The sequence below is a fragment of the Ceratotherium simum genome, chromosome 20 (assembly GCF_057802395.1).
Source record: "Ceratotherium simum simum isolate JZ-2026a chromosome 20, ASM5780239v1, whole genome shotgun sequence".
Lineage (NCBI taxonomy): Eukaryota > Metazoa > Chordata > Mammalia > Perissodactyla > Rhinocerotidae > Ceratotherium > Ceratotherium simum.
In genome coordinates, this window is record NC_141919.1 from 29,257,930 (window position 1) to 29,280,175 (window position 22,246).

General features: G+C 37.3%; 1 protein-coding gene across 2 annotated transcripts in view; it reads right to left on the reverse strand.

Annotated features, from left to right (window-relative positions):
• PTPRD (protein tyrosine phosphatase receptor type D) overlaps nucleotides 1-22,246 on the reverse strand; it is a 498,410-nt gene that overhangs the window by 84,885 nt on the left and 391,279 nt on the right. For both annotated transcript variants that reach the window (XM_087444573.1, XM_087444574.1), the window contains exons 21-22: nucleotides 19,339-19,380; nucleotides 18,740-18,837 (exon numbers count right to left, since the gene is read on the reverse strand). In XM_087444573.1, the coding sequence (XP_087300699.1) occupies nucleotides 18,740-18,837; nucleotides 19,339-19,380 (140 nt within the window). The remainder of the gene's footprint in view (nucleotides 1-18,739; nucleotides 18,838-19,338; nucleotides 19,381-22,246) is intronic.

Genomic DNA, 22,246 nt, shown 5'->3' on the forward strand with positions numbered 1-22,246 from the left:
CAAAATACAACAGAAAGCTCACAATTATCACATTATGTGTACAAAGACAAAAGTAGAAACAGTAACTGTAATCCAAACACATAGATAACGTGAACACTGACACCTGAAGGGCTTGCTGGAGTCCTCTGAAATAGCTGATTGAATTCTTTGGGTGATTAGTTTTTTGAATACCTATAGCACTGTTTTTACATTTGCCTCATACTTAGTTTATATTGTCCTGTTTCTTGTATTGCTTTAAAGTTCTTTAAAGTCAGGGATTGCCATGCTGTGTTTCTCAGTGTGCACACCACCTCAATATAAATGTTGAATTGGTTATAGTCCTAGAGGATCATCCTAAATTCCTGCCCTTGGCTCTGTTTTTCTCTATCCATGTCAGAGGTTCTCAATTCTGATTTTTTTACATTGAAATACCTCTTGTCTGGAGAGAACTTTCTTATCATTTCTGTTTTTCTAAATCCCACCTTTCTTTTAAGGTTCAGCTCAAATCCCATTGTCCCAATCCAGTCTTGCCTAGCGATTTTTCCCACGCATTTTTACAAGCATCCACCACCATAAGTTATAGTGTGGACCAACCATTTGAAAATTAGTTATGGTTAGCCTTGTAGCATTTCTTCTTTTAAAGTTGTATAAATTCATTATTATAACACATCTTTTCATTTGATAATTCCTTGTTTCCCAAACTCTATTGTAAATTCCCGAACGAAACACAGTCTACTACATATCTTTGTAGTCTATAACATGGCTAGCCCAGTACAGGTGCAAGTAAAATAAACTGATATAATTTTAACAATTTCAGATTTTTGTCTCAATTTCTGTGAAAGTCTTTTGAAATTGGGAAACTCATTTCTTTTGTAATTACACTTTCACCCCCGGATTTACAATGCTGAGTCTTAAAATGTATACAAAGATTTTGAACCTGAAGGTAACAGACTGATGGATTCTTCAGATTACCTTCCCCATCAAAGCTAATAGTTCTAAGTTCACTGACTTTATAGCAATATATTTTGATTATCACAACTACTGAAAACAACCCATTGACTAGGCTATAGTTCATTAAAATTGCACGAATTAACAAAGGCCCAGAGTATGTTAGAGGAATAAACATATCCCTCTCAGATCCAATGTTGGAAAAATTTGATTAGACATACCCTCCCTGGGGGATCTGTATATGTCTATTTAGAAGTAATGTTACTATAGAAATGACTCCTTTTTTTCAAAACTGAAAGTATTATCATTCAAGCTATCCAATAAAAGTAAACAGAATTTTATTCTGGAAAAGAAAATTATTATATTTGAGTTCATTTAAATTACCTATTATTTATTAAGAAAAATTATTAGATTATAGACTGTGCTTTTTATTACACCACATAAATCTTATTTACTCCAATTTGAGGGTATGCTTTGATAATTTAACAAGATAGCAAACAAAATACAATGAGGCTAAACAATCTTATAAGTAGCAATATGGGTAAAGTAACAAACATAAAGGACATGTCCTAACAGATGGACCTTCTTTTACCAATATAGATAGTAAAATAGAAGTAGGTTAACTTAAGCAATGATTTATAACAAGGGAAGAACAGAAAGAAATCTATATGATATTTTAGCATCTCATATTTTTTTCTGGAGGTATATATTTCATCCAGTTAGGGAATTTTGGTTGAAATTACAACACAAAATACTGTGCTTGATAACTGTTCTCACAGTTTAGAGAAACATTAAGAAATTCTGCCACAGAAACATTATAAAGAACAAATGCTGTTCCTTAATCTTATTTAGCATACATTCAAGTAACAGACTATGAGAAAGAGAAATAGGAATTTTCTCTAAAATGGGTCCAAAAAGCTAAGAGTTTGAAGGATTTATTTTTCTGTCCAAGACATTAGCAAATATAGACTTTGAAGAACAGATTTTAGATAGCTGCTAGCACTCTAACTGAATTTCTAAATCCATGTATTGAATGTTAGAAAACTAAAAATATCCCATCACTCCTCATGTGGTGGATATTACAAATACAGACAAAAAATTCAAGTCGTATTACATTGGAGTAGAGCTTATAGCCGCATAATACTGGAATCCTTACAAAAATTCAGTTATTGCAGCTTTTGCCTAAAATTTGGCTAAAAAACTGAAGAAACATTTAGGCTCAGAATTCAAGGGCAAGGATTATGTATGTATCTTTGTACCCCCAGAGTCTAGCAAAGTACCTGGCACATAGTAAGAACTCAGTAAATTTCTGTATCATGAGATGAACTGAATATAAAGCTGGAAAAGGAAACAAAACTCTAAAGAAACTAGCATGCATGTTCTTAAACATTTTTTTAGAGGTAGCCAATATTTTTAGAATTTGTCTTCCATTGTTCTCAAGAATACGTGGAAGAAATGAGAGGCTTCGTTTCACAGAGTTCATTTGTTTATTCTCTAACGAAAATTATAATCCTTGGTCTGTGGCATCACAATTGGTTGCTGTGGGAATGATTACAGATCAAAAACAAAAAGATTATATCCCTTTTCAAGAGCAAATGAGTAGCAAGAGCAGATGAAGTCTTAAGGAAACAAAGATGTTCTTTTCATGCAAATATTTTTATGATAAAACGGCAGAGAGATAAATACTGAAACTACTAGTCTTTGTGAAACCTCCTGGCAGATTTTTAGCTTTGAAGAAAGATGATTTTTCCCCCCCGAGTTGGCCTTGAGATATGAATACTCCAGATCATTTTTCTTTTTAGGCACAGAAAGTAAGAAAAGTGAATTCTGCAACCAGCATTCTTCTGCTGCTTTACTTTAGGCAGAGGAACGAACGGCTTCCCTATCTGTGTACAGAGGCACTGTCAGGGAGCTCAATTTCCTGCACTGTCCTGATAATATATTGTCCAAGGGAGGTCCACCAAGGAAAGCCAAAGATAGATTCTCCACCTAGATAGAGGATCATCGTCCATGAAGTTGCTGCTCCTTGCTCCCCATAGGAACTCTGCTGTAGTACAGTAACATTATAACCTAATGAAGCATATTAATTCATAACTTGATAAATGATGTCCATCTTGACATCATGTGACTATGCTTGGGAAGAGGGAGATGCAAAGAGCAAACCAGATTCCTGTCTCAGTTTTTAAACTGATTCTTACGTTCATTCCAGAAATATTTACCACGTTAGTTATGAGATACCCCAATAAATGTGATACATTCACTGCCCTGAAGAAGCCTCGATTCTAGTGGAAGATGCACAAGTAAAATAATGCAGACTGCAGTCTCTTGTAATATTATGGATTCAAGCACAGCAAAGAGCAAATCAAATTTGCCACACACACAGTGACAGTCACCCATCTCTCCTTAATATTGGCCTTCTACTCAAGCTGCCCCCAGACTCCGATGCTAGCATTTTCAAACAACTCCACAGTGCCATTAGCTCCCACCATCAGTTATTTAAAAGCCACCCAAACAAAAAAAATATAAATCTTCGCAGAAATTTTGAGGAAAAAAAGCCAGTGATTTCCATGATTCTTTATGATATATCCATTTAATATTCAAATACAAAATATATCCACTGAATTGTATACTTCGATGTGGGGGCGGACCAGTGGCAAAGTGGTTAAGTTTGTGCACTCCACTTAGGCGGCCCAGGGTTCACCAGTTCGGATCCTAGGCACAGACCTACGCACACTCATCAAGCCATGCTGAGGGGGCGGTGCATAGAGCAACTAGAAGGATCTACAACCATGACATACAACTATCTACTGGGGCTTTGGAGAAGAAAAAAAAAGGAAAAAAGGAGGAAGATTAGCAACAGATGATAGCTCAGGGCCAATCTTCCTCATAAAAAAATAAACAAAAATGAAAAATAAGTTAAAAAAAAAGAATGATGTACTTCATAATACATGAATTATATCTTAATAATAAAATGATAAAGACAAACAGTTAAATAAATCACATACATTTACTTTTCACCTAAAACCATTTTGTTTCTTTCAATAAATAAAAATCACCTCTTTTAACATAATCTTTGATAACTACCTAAATTTCTTGTGTTGTTTGTGATTTGAATTCTCATACAGGAAGCAAAACTTCTTTGATGTTTCAGGTTAACCTGACTTTAACATGTATTACTACAGTTTTATTTTCAGAGAATATTTTCCTTTATTCATTAGTCTGTTTTTCTCTGGAGGAGTTCACCCAGGAGACATCAGCTGTTGCATAATGTTGGATGAGAAACTGGCTAGGTGACTTCAGCCACATCAGTTAACCTCCCGCAAAATGTCTTCTCTTCAGTGAAACAACAGGGGTGGATTAGATTAGAAGATTTTAGAAATGCTCAAATACAACTCCATAGTGGAATCTCTGAAACTATAGGAAAAAATTTTTTTTTTGAGATAATGGGAGAATCCTTGAGCTGTGACAGGAAGGATCAATATAGAGGGAATAGAAAAGGAACAAAAAAGGAAATCAATGCCCAGTTGCACGGCAACACCCACCAACTCCAATGCTTAGGCTGAAAATGTTCATTCTCTTCATGTCTCAACTAATGACAAGGAGGTCAATTAATTACCATGGGGAAAATCAAGACCAAGTTCTCCAATCTTCACTAATGCAGCACCCTAACTGTTCTTAATACTAAGGGAGGCAGCATTTCACTGCTCATTAACTATACTAATTATGGTTTCTCAATCACTTCAGCCATGTCTGCACTTCCGAGTTACAGAACACCAATAAGAGACATTGGACCTAAGCCGGCAGTGTAGGGGCAGGGACATCCCCACCACAATCAGAAATCAGAAAAGGAAACCTCAGAACCTCATCTTTATAACATCCCCCCCATTTTTTTTCTGGTGAGGAAGATTAGCCCTGAGCTAACATCTATTGCCAATCCTTCTCTTTTTACTGAGGAAGATTGGCCCTGGGGTAATATCTGTGCCCATCTTCCTCTACTTTATATGTGGGTCGCCTGCCACAGCATGGCTTGATAAGCAGCGCACAGGTCCGCGCCGGGGATCCAAAACCGCAAACCCTGGGTTGCCAAAACGGAGCACTTGAACTTAACCACTACCCCACTGGGCCGGTTCCTATAACATCTACTTTTAATCGTGTTTTATCATCATCAGAGAAACAGAATTCTAGGAGTCAGAGAGAGAGAGAGACTCTAAAAAGGTCACCCAGTGCCATCACTCATCTGATGCCTAACTTCTGCCTCATCAATCCAGCTCATTAAGTTATATGCCACTTGACATACTGTTCACTTTAACAGAAATAAAAGCTGGAACTAAAACAAAGAAAACAATAACAACAATGAACCCTGAAGCTAATGGAAATGAATACAAGTAGGCAATGAGCTTGTACACTCCTGCAATCTTAAAATCTGGCAAACGTCTTCTGATCGTGAAGTAACAGCTTCTATCTTTTCAAGTGATTTAGCAGCTTTTCTAAGAACTAAGTTGTGGAAACTTAAAAGAGGATTTTGCATATATGAAAGAATGCTTTAAAAATCTTAAGGGTAAATGTCACTTTATACAATTTTAATAGATTTACGAAACTTTATTGTAGTGAATAAGTTTTCCATTCATCATGGGTCTTATCTAAATGAAGTTGGAATTTGGTGATATGCAGAGAGGAGGGCATCTTCACTCTTTAATCTTCAGGATTAAATGAATAAGTAGACTCAGGTCTATAGTTTAAAACGTCAAGACACAAACAAGTCAATACCAAGAGTAATCTGAGAGTGAAGACTGGGTCTTTAAAGCCTCCAATCCTTTGAACATCTGCTTCCGCTTCCTCTCTCCACTCTATTTGCCTAGAGAATTGGTCAAGATCAGAAGACAAATGCAGGCACTATTATATAGGAAAAGTTAGAGAGTCAACTTGGTGAACTGATGATTTCCAGTCAAACTAATCAGATACATCTTTGTATGTTCAACAAAGTTGGAGTGGAGTGTTAGTTATCTGTTTACATGTAATTTTTCATCATCTTCAAACTTGCTAATTTTTAATTAAAAATAAACAAGTACATGATGGGGGAGGCTGGTTATAAAGCCTCTTACCCAAAGGAAACCAAGTCCTTTTTGTTGTTGTTCAAAGAATGTCCACGACATTGAAAAACAACAAATACAAATATCAATCAGAAATTTGGGTCAGTATACCTTACTTGGAATTAGAAAATACTCGTGAATATTATACAACCATCTTAATAGATAATGACATAAAATTTGTCTTATTTTAAGACCTTAATGAAAATGATTGTGGAAGGTAATCAACCATCAGAAGGAACTATTTACAGTGGTCAGAACATGACCCTGACACCAAGCCACATGGGTCCATATCCCAGTTCTGCCACTTACTAGCTGTATGATCTTGGACAAGTTGCTTAACTTTCCTGTGGTTCAGTTCAGTCCCTTCTTCTGTAACATTGGAATACTAGTAATAGTACCTACCTGGAAGGACTGAAAGAGTTAATATATGTAACTTGTTATGAAGATGGTAAGTGCTATAAAATGTTTACTATCATTATTATTCTTGCAAAGCTCTTTCTAGACTGTGAAGCCCTATAGAAAGGCTAGGTATTATTACCATGATATTAAAACGTGCAGTTTAATACCAAAGAAGGAGATGTGAAGGAATATTCTGCAAAACTGGCAGGAAGGGAGGGGAGGGGAAAAGTGAAGGAGGAGAGAGGAGGGAGGAGGGAGGCGAAAGGGGGGCTGAGGAGGGGGAGAAAAAGAGAGGAGGAGAACACAGAGAGGGGGAGGGGATGAGGGATAAGGAGGGAAGAGAGAAGTGGAGGGAAGGGAGGGAATGAAGAATGAATTAAATCAAGGATCTCCATGAGCCTCTGGCTGGAGTTTGGATGACTGATGAATGCTCACCATTAAGGAAACTTACTCAACGAGTGAGAAATATGCAGTTCTGATCACACTGCATGCTTGAACTTTTTAGTTAAAGCCAAATACTCAAATTGCTGCATCTGTGATGACTAAAAGATTAATGTTCCCCAAGACTGAGCCAAATCTGCAAGTTCATGTCATGTCTTAATGCTTACATCTTTCTCTTTTATCCTCTCTGTACTTCCCAACATGGTGCTGTGCCCAACAATTATTTTTGACAAACTGCTTAGCCCCAGTAGAAAAGCCATGGCAAATAATACTTTCACTACCATTTGTTAAATTTAAAAAGAAATACATAAATAAATAAAGATGTCCCTATAATGTTGGGCAGCGACAGGCTCTCCCTGTTCTAGTCCCTTGTTGCAGCATTGTTACAATTCCCCCAAAAGCTGTATTCACAAGTGACATGAACACAGATGAATTTATTTGGTCCTAGGGTACTTGCAGCTTTAGGAGTAGAGGCAGGAAATCATTTTCATGACTTGAGAGTACTTGTGAGATCACCTAGTGCAGACTCCTTAGCACGTTGTCATGGCCTTTCAAGGGTGTAATTAGCTTTCCCACCTCACCTCTCAGCAGCAGGACTGTGACATTGCAGCGACAGGCACAGAACACGTTGAGGTCTCCCAAATAAGCCATGCCCCTTCCTCATCTCCATGCCCTTGCATGTACATCTCCCTCGGCCTGGGGTCTTGCATTTCTAGCAAACCAGGGACTCAACTCAGACGCTCTCTGGGAAGCCTCTCCTCAGTACTGCCCCTCCTTAAACTCCTCCCTTCCCATACCCACCAGGTTCTTATAATTATTGGTTCTTTTTTCTGTTTTTCCTAAAAGACTATGGGCTCATCCAGGGCAGAACTTATTTCTTGAGCATTTTTTATTCTCCAGTAAATGTTTGTCAAAGAGAGGAAGGCATTCAAACTGGTCTTCTTATAAACAAGGAAACTGAGATCAATGGAGGTTGTCTAAGAGCATTAAACTTCATAGCAGAGACATGAGGACAGGTTCTACTCATCAGTGAGAATGACTTTTTCTAGATAATTAATGTTGATTTAATTTCCAGAAATTCCATTATGTACAAAATATGAAAAGAACTTTGCAGACATCATAACCACCCTCTGTCTTCATCACCACTCACCTTCTCTTAATCACTTTTAGAGAGTTCCTTTTGCAAAGTAGGAGAAGGGAATGTTACAGAAGATAAAATGACTTGTGAAAAAAATTCCATGTTATTAAGTGACAAACAGGTAGATCATGAGTATTAAAGTTCACAATATCAAGGGCCACTTCTGTTTATGGCATGCTTTCTTTGCACAGAAAGGCAAGAGGCCAGGTGCCTAACACATATTCATCTTCATAACAACCTTACGAGTACATGCTAATATTCTCGTCTCAAATATAAGAGAAAGCGAAGGCTAGGAGAGGTGAATGAAATGATTCAGGGTCAAGCAGCACAGCTACTAATTGGCAGAGTCAAAATATGAGCCTTGTTTCCCTAGCTTCAAAGCTCTCTCAGCATCTGCTGTTGTATCCCTCTGAGTGCCCACTTACCACTCTGGCCCTAAAATCTCAACTTCATTTTAAAATCAAAATAAAACTCAAAAAGAAATATCTTTTTTAGTTCTTGCTATAGCCTCTTTGAAGTTGAAAGCTTGCTTTGGAACTAGAGACACTTCAGGATTAATTGTTTTCTGAGAGCCTTGCGCTCCACATGGGAGCGGGTGGAAAGACATTCTGGACAATGTCCATTGGCCCAATGGTCAAAGGCCAATTAGTTATGGTGAACTTGTGTGAGAACAAGGATGGAGAAAAAGAAAACTAGAGCTACATGAGATTTCCCCAAGATGATTAAGACTTCCACAAGAAAAAAACAAAAAGCTCGAGTATAAAAGATACGGAGTTTAACATCGGTAAGGAAAATGTTTGAGGTTAAAACAAGTGGGTAAAAGAACAAACATGAAAAAAGTGCAAATAAAAACAAGCTTTGAAACTTGAGAATTTGGTTGCAGTTTGAGTTCTAACAACTACAGAAATTCAGAGAATAAAAGGCTATAAACATGTAGACATACACCCTGGTTTTGGATGCAACGTTTCTTCTAAGGTGAGCTGCTGTGCCTTTGTGTCCTGCTAGATTTGTTTACAAGATACAGAACAGCAGCCAGCTGGGAAGGGACTTTCTGTACTTTTATGTCTTACTTGGTGAGGCTGGTCCTTAGCTACGAACAAAGAAAGCATCTTCTCAGATTGCCAAGTGGCAGGCCCATCTTTACTACAAAAACGGCATTGGGAGTTTAATCAGTAGGTACTTTTGAGTTAAGTCTGAGGGGTCTGCATTAAAATGTATTCACTTCTGTACTGTCTAAAGATAATAACAGCCTATTTTCTGAGAGAAAAGGGCCTGAAAATAAGGTTTCGCTGCTGATAGATCAGGTGGAGATGTGGACTGAGAAAAGCAGCTCTTTTTACAGAAAGACACCCTTTGTTCTGTTCACTCCTGTTGTTGGTACTAGCAATTTTGAGCACAACAAAGAGTTTCTTTGAACTGTAAATTTAGTTCGAAATCGATCCAGACACACACTTTGGTTAATCATCTGCTGCATGCCCAGGGGTGAGCCTGTTGCCATGTCGCCAATGGCATGCAGAGAAGGTGTAACACCTGACCAGGAGAAGCTTATATTCAAACACGGGAAATGATCAGCATAAAAGAAAGGGCAAGATAGTAAGTGCTAATTGCATTGGTTAAACTAGCAAGTTTTCATTTTTTTCTTCCTTTATCATTATTTATTTTACTGGTTCAGCAAAGCCGTAGGGATTTGACCAATGACAAAGATCGGAAGAGGCCAAGGTCACTGATTCTAAGACATACATTTTTTTCACATTTTAACATCTCTGAAATTGATGTGCATCTTAAAATTGATGGCATATAGTTGATGAAATAATAGCTACTAAGACTACTGAGTACTTGTATCAGGGACTCGACTAGCCATTTTATATGTATTAATTTATTTTTAATTACCTGTGAGGTAAGTACTACGATTACTTTCTTTATAGAGATGAAGAAAGCAAAATACAGAGAGGTTCAGTTATTTGCTTAAGGTCACACAGCTTGAACCAGGGCCAATCTTAGGCAGCCTGACTCTAAGGGCCTGTGTACTTAGCCACTGTGTCATACTATTCCCATTGTTAGCTCAATGAGCAGAGGGCCCTGAGTGGCAGGCAGAGGGTATTGGACCCAATCCGAAGCAGGAAGACTGCTATGTTCTTAAGGAACTGGGTAATGACTCCTCTACCTGTATCCCCAATCCTAGAGTATGAGGAGATTCCACTTTGGAATAGGAAATTTAGCCATTCATCTCCCTTGAAGAAAGTTAACTTGGTTTATCCAGCCCAAGGATAAAAAGGTTCTTACTACTTTTTATTTCATGAAATCACTCATTTTTCTCATTTTATTACACAAACCACCATAATTTGTTCAAAACATTTTTTAAAAACTTTCTATTTCTTGTGGCTCATGTGTCAAAAATATTTAAAAATGGAGGCTTTTCCATGGTCTATCCTATTCTTCAACTTTGCATAAGAGATGAAATAGGTCTCTATCGTCCACCACCTTTCTACTTTAGGAAGATGGAGGAGGCACTTCTAAGAAAAATCCAGTGCATTAAAGCTGGCAAAAAAGTCAGGGGTGTGTGTGAGTGTGTTTGGTTTCTTGTTTGTGTCTGTGTAATGCTCTAATGCATGTCCACTCTCATGAGTTTACACATAAATTATAAACTAATTGAAAGCAAATATGACAAGTAGTTTTGCATTATGAATGCCTGGAAGTTTACAAAACATTTAGTAATGGGGCCGGCCCTGTGGCTTGGTGGTTAAGTGCGCGCGCTGCAATGCTGGCGGCCCGGGTTCAGATCCCGGGTGCGCATCGAGGCGCCACTTCTCCGTCCATCCTGAGGCCGAGTCCCACATGCCGCAACTAGAAGGATATGCAGCTATGACATACAACTATCTGCTGGGGCTTTGGGGGGAAAAAATAAAATAAATAAAATCTTTAAAAAAAAAAAAAAAAAAAACATTTAGTAATGAAGGCTTTATGCCTATGAATGTACTCTGGCACACATGGTCAAATATACCTTTTTCTAGGGAAAATAGAAATGTTTTCTTTTGTGGTCATTGCTTTGATAACAGACAATTTTGTCCCTGTATGGAGAAATACAATGTTTGTTTACCACTGGAAATGAAGAAACTGTCTATGGAGAAAAGAAGTGCATCCTTCGATGTCATAGGAAAACCACCGGGTTTTCCCAGGGATAGGGAATCCAAGTCGGTAATGATGACATTTTTACAGAAATTTTTAATATAAATATTGATCTAGTTGAAGACTTTGGTTTCTGGATTCTATAATCAAGGCATAGTAAGGAGCAAACAGTAAAAGATTTAGGTCTCTAGAGCAGGTGAGTTAAGGTACAGTGTTCTTCTAAAAACAAGAAGGCATGAATTTGTGACCTGGTTCAGCCACGTACTAGGTGTGTGACCTTGAGCGCGTCACTCCTTTCTCAATCTCTCGTTCCTTACCTCTAAGATGAGAGGGTTCAACTACATGATCTCTGAGGTCTATTCTAGCTCTAAACGTTTAAAAATATGATCTAAGCAATGTTTTTTAATGTCTCTATATGTTTTGGCACTGTCTTAATATATTTCGTTATTCATGAAGGAAATTTAATATACCTTTTTCCTTTAATGGTCTCACTAGAGTGTTGTGAAGATTTTAGCCTTCTAGACAAAGGTGCAACATACAGGCTCTTATTAAAACAGAAGGACAAGACACTGATATCTGGAATGTTTCAGATAAGAGCCTCATTATTATCTGCACAGACAGGAGATGTGACAGCGTTGCAATGAGTACAGGAAGAAAATTTTAGCATATTTGGATGCTAAATGGTGGAGGACTCATGAGCACTGAGATTAAAGATAATACACCTCCACAGATGGCAGCAAATACACTGGGACTGAGCTTTGTGGTCACAAGTGTCCTTCTAGTAGGGCTTCTGTGAACCACAGTTTCTTCTCCTCTCTAATCCACCAAAAAGATCACTCTTCTGAGTATTTTTAATATATATGTTTAAGATAATACTACTAACAGAGCTAGTGATGACAAATTTGAAGCTAGATATGTGATAACTATTCATGTCTGTGTCACTGCAATGGTAGGAAGGACTGTGGTCCCAAAGGTAATTTGTAAGTCAGCTAGGAACTTGGAAGAAAATTTGCTTTTGTAATTATGTTTAAAAGGAGGTTATCATCTCAGCCCAGGTCACAGCATGTATAAATTCTATAATGTACCCGAAGTAGAGTATGCAATCTAGGACTTATTTCTATGGGAAACTGCATCTTGAGAACCAAATTGGCAGATAGTTTCATATCTTCTCTGACTTTGTAGCTTTTCTTGCTAGTGATCACTGGGATGCCTTTGTGTTGGGGTCTTGACCAATGGGGGTGGGGTAAATACATCCAGTCTACAGGAATTAACTCTATTTATAAAAAAGAAGTGACTTGTCTACATAACTGTGAGAGAAGGTTGCTTCCATGTCATTCACTCCTTACATTACAAAAGACAGTTGCACCAATGTGCAAAAGTCAGCACATCTCCATTTCTAACCGTGCTATGGGTATGCGTAGGTGAACTGAACAGGTGTGCTCCTGAACTAAGAACTGCTTTATACTCCCCTAATTGTTCCTTCTGTTCCCAGTTTCTCTCCATTTCTTTCCATTATATACACTGATGATAGATTATTTTAATTTCCCAAGAAACCACCTTGCAAGTATGCTCTGTATTTTCATCATACTCTGAAAAAACTAGTATCATAGGACTGATTATACTTTATAATAATTTTTCATTTGTATGTCTGTTTGATGAGAGAGTAAATTACTTGAGGGTAGGCATGGTAGGAGTCTAATAAATACTTTATTACTTTATTATAAATACATGATACGTTATTAATAAATGAGTATAATTACCTCTCTACAAAAACTTTTCACTGGCCCTCTATATAAAAATAGTCCAACCTTTTAGCTACCATTTATTGAGCCCCTATTTTAGATAGATAGATAGATAGATAGATAGGTAGGTAGGTAGGTAGGTAGATAGATAGATAGATAGATAGATATACACACACACATATACACATATCACGTGTGCCCTGGAATTTATACACATATGCACATGTATTCCCTAATTCTCATAGCAACACATTTTACAGATGAGAAACTCATAGGGTTATATAATTGTGCAAGGCTACAGCCATACCAAGTGTTCAAGTCAGAATACAAATTTGTCTGGGTCCAAAGCCCACACCTTTTCCACCATTACACCACCCCACCTTTGACACTGGTGAGCCTGGGATTGAAAGCTCATCACAATTCTTGGCCCTCTTTACTTGCCCAACTTCATTTCACCCAACTGTCCACCATAAACAATTTGCTCCATCATAAGAAATCTACTTAGTTGTCCCCCTACCTCCACATGCACTTTATTATGCGAAGATATCAGCAGGGGATCTTGTTAAAATGCAGATTCTGATTCAGGAGGTTTGGGACAATTCCTAAAACTGTATTTCCAACAAGCTCCCAGGTGATGCCAAAGTTGCTCATCTGTAGCCCACATTTTGAATATGAAAGTACCAGAGCATCCTTTTCCCATGTGCCTTTCATCCCTCCCTTGATAAAACGCTCCTCACTCCTTTTCTTCCCGGTTTCACTACCAGTACCACTTTTTCTTCAATACATTTCCCAGTTCTTCATCTCACTCTGATCTTTACTGAATCCCAACAGCACTGCATTAGTACTTAGGATTAGCACCTTGGTATTATTCTTATTTTTGTATTTATATATCTAACTTTGTCTACTAGACATCCTGGAAGAAAAGGTTTCTTATAACTTCTATGTTCCTCTCAGCACTCAGCATAGTGCTTTTCTGTAGTAGTATGGTGGATAATTATTGGTTAGTCCTCCCGGTTCAGAAGCCCTTTTCCACAGTAACTGCCCTCTCTCCAATCCTAGGAAGGAGCAAGATCTATATGGGTAGGCTGTTAGTAGCTATGTCCTAATGTGTGTGTCCACAACAAAATGAGTCAATTGGAGTTCAGAGTTTGTTCCCTGCCACCTGGAATTTAACTGGAAAGAAAAATTTTGTCCCTTTCTTTAGGGGGCCTCTATGTAAATGAAAACATGATCAAAGGCCATAATTTCTGTATGTGGGTGGGAAAAACAAAAAAAAGCTGGCCTGAACAGAGGGAAGAATAATGCTAGCCCAGAGAAAACCACAAAGATGAGAGCTCCAGAGAGGATGGCAGGAAATGTCTACAGTCCTTCAGTTCTAGATAACAACAGTTCTTGAGGTGTAACTGAATTGTTAGCCTTTGGCTCTATAATAAGTAGATAATTTATAATAATTAAATTTATAATAAATACATTTATAATAAATGATTTATAACAAATACATTTATAAGAAATAAATAATTTATAATAAATAAAACAAACTCTCATTTGTTTTGTCCTAAGCAAATGCTAGGGGCTGTAGTTACTTACAAGCAATCTAACCAAAACAGGATTTATATAAACGATACTGATAATGATAACGCTGACTATGATGCCTATCAAATGAATCTCCTATACTGGTTTATCTGTCATCTCAGGAAATGGTGAAATGAAGTTTGAAGGGTCATGCTCTGTAATATATTATGCTAAACCAATGATGTTTCTCAAATTGAATTCTTCATAGCATCTGCATCAAAGTCACCTGAAGTGCTCTTTTAAAATGCACGTTCCCTGGGAGAAAATATTTGCAAATCATATACCTAATAAGGAGTTACTATCCACAATACATAAAGAACTCATACAACTCAATAGCAAAAAAACAAAAACAATCTAATTAAAAAATGGGCAGAGGATCTGAATAGACATTTTCCTAAAGAAGACACACAGATGGCCCACAGGCACATGAAAAGGCGCTCAGCAACACTAACCATCAGGGAAACGAAAATCAAAACCACAATGAGATAGCACACCACACCTGTTAGAATGGCTATCATCAAACAGATGAGAAACAAGTGTTGACGAGGATGTGAAGAAAAGGGAACCCTTGTGCACAGTTGGTGGGAATGTAAATTAGTGTAGCCAATGGAAAACAGATGGAGGTTCCTCGAAGAATTAAGAATAGAACTACCATATTATCCAGTAATTCCACTTCTGGGTATACATCCGAAAGAAATGACATCACTGTTTCAAAGAGATATCTGCACCCCCATATTCACTGCAGCATTATTTATAATAGCCAAGACATGGAAACAACCTAAGTGTCCATCGATGGATGAATGGATAAAGAAGATGTGGTATATACACACAATGGAATATTGTTCAGTCATAAAAAAGAAGGAAATTCTGCCATTTGTGACAACATCGACGGTCTTTGAGGGCATTATGCTAAATGAAATGAGCTGGACAGAAAGACAAGTACTGTATGATCTCACCTATACGTGGAATCTAAAAAACCGTACTCACAGAAACAAGCACAGATGGGTGGCTACTAGAGGCAGGGGTGGGGGATGGGGGAAATGGGTGAAGGTGGTCAAAAGGTACAAACTTCCAGTTATAAGATAAATAAGTCCTGGGGATGTAATGTACAACGTGATGACTATAGTTAACAGTACTGTGTTCTATGTTAGAAAGTTTCTGAGATAGATCTTAAAAGTTCTCATTACAAGAAAGAAAATTTTGAAACTATGTGTGGTGGAAGATGTTAACTAAACTTATTGTGGTAATCGTTTTGCAATATAAACATATCAAATCATTATTTTGTCTACTTTAAACTAATACAATGTTATATGTCAATTATGTCTCAATAAAACCGGGGGAAAAATACATAAAACGGACATTTCCTGGTTACCACGGCTCACCTACTGAACCAGCATTCCTAGTGTTGGGACCAGGAATCTGAACTTTAATTTGGCTTCCAAATGATCCATAGGCATTAACTAAGACTTTGTTTGGCAAGACTTGTACATACTATTCTGAATCAGCCTAAAGATTCACCAACCTAAGGCATTGGCTTTGACAGTGATACCAACTTTGTGGAGGACTTTATTCCCTGAATTCTAGATGGCATCCCCAAATTCCAGCTGCTTAAATTCTAGTAAGACTTGTCAGTCTCATTATCAGCAAATGAAAACCTGAAGTATTTGTAAATACCTTCAAGATGCAGTTACACTAACTTCTCAGGTCCCTTCTTCCGGCTGACATTGAATGCAATGCCTGAGACCAATTTCCTTCCCAGTAAAGGAAGTCTCTCACATGATCTAATAATGCTGTGCTACAATTTACACCTACTTCCTCCTATTCTGACCTCAGGATCAGTGCAAACAGCTTGCATGTTTTTAACCTCCGTTTTACTTGTAGAATCTCAGTAAAAAATTAGCTTCATGCATCTTGAGAGGTCTGAGTTAATTAAGTCATAGTGATTGTGCCAAAATAATTAGATGTTTAAGAGTAATGTGACTCGTCTTTCTCTATTTTCTTCCTTGAAAACCAGTAAAAAATCTATTCAAAGTTATATGGAGGATAATAAGTAAGAGAAAAATTTTTTAAAGTGTTGCTTTGTGGGCTAAAATACTATGTAGAGGCCTTTATCCTCTTATCACAGATGAATACGACACAACTCTCTCCTTCATGGCTGTGAAGGCACAGTAGAGTCAATTCATGCCCAGGGAGCTTTAATCACAGATCATCGTCATGATAAATGGTAAAGAGTCAGTGTGGGCTATCATGTCAACGGCTACTGGGGGAGTTTTTAATGGGAGAATTGCCAGCATGCAGTTCATAACTACTTTCAAGGAGCACTTCTGATCTAATGGCTAAATGAGTGTCATTAGAGTACCTTTACATGTAGCATTTCTCGAGAAATTCCATATTTGAAGGAGGCTAGCTATATAGTCGCTGTATACATCTGGGATTGTTTGAGTGATGCAAATATTGCCAATGGTTTAAAGTTATATTGGTTGAGAGTGAACTAATGGCTTATTAGCAGGTGGAGCTATCAAATTTTAATTTGCTGTGACCCATTATATTATTCATAATCAGAAATAAAGTATTAAAGTAGGGCCATGAAGAAAATATCACATAGCAAAAGAATTTCTTATTCTTCTTGAATCATGATAAGAGTAAAGAGCAGGTTGGAGAGGTAAATATTTCCGGTTGGTGAAAACTTACACTTATGTACTACTTTTTTATGTTGCCCCATGTGGCATTCATCTATGCCTTGTTTTCTTTTTTAAAACTCAATTTGCAGCCTCAAGCCTCAAACTAGAAACTGTTTTAAAGAATACTGCATAATTTAAAAAGAGCCATTATGACCACGAGGGAGAACAGGGAAGAAATAAGAAGCAGACCATTTGAGAAAATAAGACAATTCACAATCCAATGTGAGTTTCCAAAAATTGAAAACGTTCTCCTGAATGCTTGGAACAGAATAAAGGAAAATATAACTTAACCAATGAGGAAAAAAACCCAAAAAACAAAATTTCCTTTGCACTCTATTAAATATTTGACGAAGATGTTGGAGAATGCAAATTGAATGAAAGGCTATCTGGCTCTTCAGGGTGGAGGTTCATGGGGCTATAGATATGTTTTGCTTAGCTAGCACAGTAATTTAAAATAATAAGAATCCGAAGATTTGAAGACTTTAGAAAGTCAATGCAAATATCGAGATTGCCATAGGCCCCACCCACTGTTCTACATTCTCTTATGAGGAGCTTCTTCATTTAGTTGATACCCCACTAGGCAGTTGAGGTTGGGGTGCCTCTTAGAGGTTCTTAGCAAATGTGATAGGGCAGAATATTAGAGCTGGTAGAGACTGAGAGAGGTCGTCTAGTCCACCAGCCTCATTTAAGGTTTGACACAACAGAAACCAAGAGAGGTAGCAGAGATGAGTTTTAAGACTCTCATTAAGTAAATTAGTAGAAACTATGGTGGAATTTGGACTGCTCAGACACTCAATAACCTTTTGTTGTTTGGGAAAACTATAAGATTTTAGCTGTATACTTTAATCTTATGCTAAGCTAAACTTGGCCTAAAAGAAGAATGATGGTTTGGTTATCAATAACTCATAAATTGGTTTCACTATGGGTCCCTGTTGTTGGGGAATACCAGAAATATCCAGTTTTACAACATTCTGCTTGATAAATGCCACAATATCCAAATACACACACATATATAAAGACTTTTCATTCACTTTCATCAAGAAATCACAGAAAAACCTTTATGGATTCTGGAATTTTAAGATACCATTCAGTTTACCATTGCTTCAGAAATAGGCAACTTTCTGGGAACATATTACATCTTAATATTAGCTCTAGTATTATTTTAAGACTGAAGGGCAAAGTCATGTATATGTACTCAAGAATTATAGAGTTTTCAGGCCATGTAAAGCTGACTAAGAGAACTGAGAAATCTACTTATTCCCTGTAATCCCTCGTTCAGTGAGGATCTTCTACATGAATCAGGGTACTCGGCATTCATTTGGTATACTGGGAAGCTTATCAACTCAGGATGTTCTATGAACTTAAAACCAGAAAAGCTAAATCAACCTCATTAAGTAACTTTGAACAAATGTAAAATATTCAACACCTTTTGAAAGTAGAACTACTATATGGATTGTACAGACACTTTTAAGTTGGCTATTTGTTATAAACTTTTATATCAGATTCTGAGTCATATTTTAAAGAAAAAAAGCACTGATGATGTTAGTTTTTAAGAATATGGTCAAAGAAAAAAGAGGGGGACAACCCTTGAAATTACTATCACGTATAAACACACCGAATTACCTCATATTCCTGGGAAAACTTCAAGTTGTCATTTGCTTTCAACCTTTCAATGTGATCTGCAAGTTCCAAGATAGGTATTGGAGGATGACTAGCCATACCTATTAAAAGGAAAGAAGAGATATATTTGAAAACAAATGAAAATGATACTAACTATTCCAAAATATAGAAGATACTATAGTTAGAAATGGCCTGAAAATATGTGAGTAGTAAAGATGTTTAATGTGAGGAAGCAGGCAGATAGTTTGGTTACTCAAAGCAGGACATGCTCTGGAAGGATGAATTTTGTAGCCAAATGAAAAGTCACCAAGCATAAACCCCAAACTAACACTCCTAGTGTAGAAGAAAGCGTTATTATGCTATGAATCAATGCAGTTAGCTAGTGGAGAAAACTGACAGGCTTGTTGTCAACTTCTGCTTTGAGTAATGACTGTTATGTCATTTCAAACTCCTTCTCCTGCACTGTGTGAAATGGAAACTGTGTGGAATTAAATGGTGTAAAGTGAACTAAGAAAACAGACACTGAGAAAGGCCTAAAAGGGAAAGTGTAGTGGCTTGATAGGAAACGTAAAGTGACTTATGCATAATCAAGGAAAACTAACTTGAAGAATGAAGGTTACCAGGGTAACCGGAATCATCTGAACCTGCAAAGGAAATGATGGTGTGAATAAAATAAAATAGAACGAATTTGTTAAAAAAAATGAAATGGATAGTCTGATATATTTTTTAAAAGGACTAATAAAAATGCTGCAAGTTTTTACAGGATTCACTATACACTGTGACTAGATTAAGATCGCTTTAATATTTCACAAACCTGTAGGTGACTGACATTCACATGCAAACATGGACACAAAGAATGACATGCACCACAGCTCACAGACGATAATCATTGATATCAAAATCAGACACCAGACTGAGTTTCAAAAATGTTTCCACTAGTAGCAGATTGCAGAGGTTGGGGTTGCAGCCTTCTACTGGACATTTATAAATGGCCACACTAACAGCTTTGTGGTATTTGGCCCCAGGTCCCTGTTATTCAACCCCCAGCAAACCTACAATCTACTTCAGGTGTAAACATCTTTGTCCACCAATGGGAAATGGATGCAGGAAAGTGAGCAAATGGTGCAAGGACAGGGAGGGAAAGAGGGTGGAAAAAGAAAGAAAGCAGTGGCAGGGGGTGGCACATCTTAGTTCAGTCTGCCAGCTGAAGATACATTAGTTTCACAGATTCCGTTAAAAATAATCCATCGCTAATTTTAGTGATTCCTGTGTCTTTCCAATGTTTTCGCACTTTTCATATAATTCGCATTTTATTTCTTCCTGATTAATTTTTCAAGAGTTCCATGAGAGAGCATTGCTGACTCATGTCTTAGAGATACAAATCCAGCTGGCTAGAAAAACGTGAACTAGCACGCCCCCGGGGAAACCTCTGAAGCGGAAAAAGAATGAGAGAGGGGCTCACACTGGAAGCCATGTTGACATTCTGCTGTCCCTGGGACATTTTGGAGGGTGTTACACTGTGGAATGGTGACCATTAAGCCAACACAACATGTGATTATTTTACGGGCATTTTAGAAATTGTGCCATTATTGGAAGTCACCCAGTAAGTTCCTTTATCTCAACTGCCAAATTATCAATGGTTCTGGCAAGTTCAGTAAAAAACTATTTTGCTTCTCCCAGACAAGCATTTTAGCACAGTGCTGAGATATGTGGCGTTTTAGTATTCATGGCTACGAAGGTCTGCTTCCAGTCAGCTAAAATCTTAATGGAAGATCCAATAAAAATGAGTCAGCTTGGAGGTAGAAACTCTTTGTTGCTGATATAATTATGCATTTGGACCAAAATATTAGAGCCCATTTCTGGAACTTTTCCAGATACATGGTAGAATTGAAGTAATTAACATTCTGTGGAGGGAGGGGGTGGGTGACAGTGGTCTAACAATTAAAGTGATCTTATCCAGATGAGGCACCCCCAATGACAAGAATGGAAATGCAAGGGCACAAGAGACTCTAGGCTTATCTGGAAATGGAAATGGATTGATGTGGACATCCATTACAGAGAAAATAACACAGACAAAGATGTTTAGACCTTTTCGAGCGAATCGTGGGAGAGAGTTATTATCATATATGGACTGAGTGGTGGTTTGGCTAGAGAGGGAGGACACAGAGCCAATCAGGGAGGCGTAGGGGACTGAATTACTGCTCAAAGCTGCAAAAAGTAAAGCCAGTTGGAGATGGGAAAAGTATTAGTATAACAGCAGTAGAAGACCATAATAATCAACCAAAGATGCGGTCAACATATTTACTTCTGGCATGCACTGGCACAAGGTTTGGAAGTATTACTTTGGAACCTAGTTATAGAGAAATCCAAGCAAACCTGCACTGACTCATTACATTCTAAATCAGGATATACACATATCACATGCAAAGATACCATAGCACTCAAGAATTATTATTTCATTACTGTCAGTATGTATCATATGGCACCAAAGTTCTAGGACAAGTAAAAATGGCAGAATGAATGTTTCACAGAAAAGGGAGGAGAACTTGTGGGAATCTGACAGTACAGGAGAAGGAATCCTGGACTAGAATACTGGATATGAGTTCTACTTCGGATTCTGCCATCTATTAACAGGGACAAATCACTGGCACCTCAATTTCTTTATCTGTAAAATAAAAGTGCGGAGCTAGCTAACTTCTGGAGTCACTTCCTTCCTTATAACTCTCATTTGTACCTCATGTCGATAGGATTTTTGAACATTTGGATCAATAAAGAAGGGTCTCTTGGACATAGTTCATACGTTAAGGTTCTAAAAGTTATAGCACCTTTTCTTTTAGGGGTGGGGAGCATTTACTTTCTACAAAATAGAAAATTTATGCAGTTGAATTGTCAACTTTTTGAATTATTTAAGTTTAATATCATTTTCTTTAGCCAACCAAAAAGTATATTATGATGTTATATCATGTATCAGAAATAAATAAATGTCAACATAAAAATTATGGTTAAGAATAAACCTGGGATGAAACTCCTCTAATATGAATCTCTTTAGCACATAGAAAATAATCATCAAGGATCTACTGCAAAATACTAATATATATTCCTCTGAAACTTCTCCATTGTCCAACGTGGAAAAAATATTATATGATATAATCAAGCATGTTAGATTTGGAATGAAAAAGCAGACATTAAGAAAACTATGAAGTTGACCTCACTGGAGTATCTTTTCAATCTTTTGTCTGGCAATCTGGACATTGTTCACAGTCTGCAAACCAACGTTTTTATTAGACGAGTGTTTTCACATTAGCATCATTTAAGGTGCTTTAAAATTCCTTCTTTCAGACTGAACACCAGACCAATCAAGTTAGAATCTCTGGGTGTGGGAACCAGACATTGATATTTTTAAAGTTACCCACTAATGGTTCTCAGTCCTATGGGAAATCAGGATGGGGGGCCTGTAACTCCATTTATTTGTTTTTTCTATTCAAAAATCATATCAGGGTTTATGAGAAT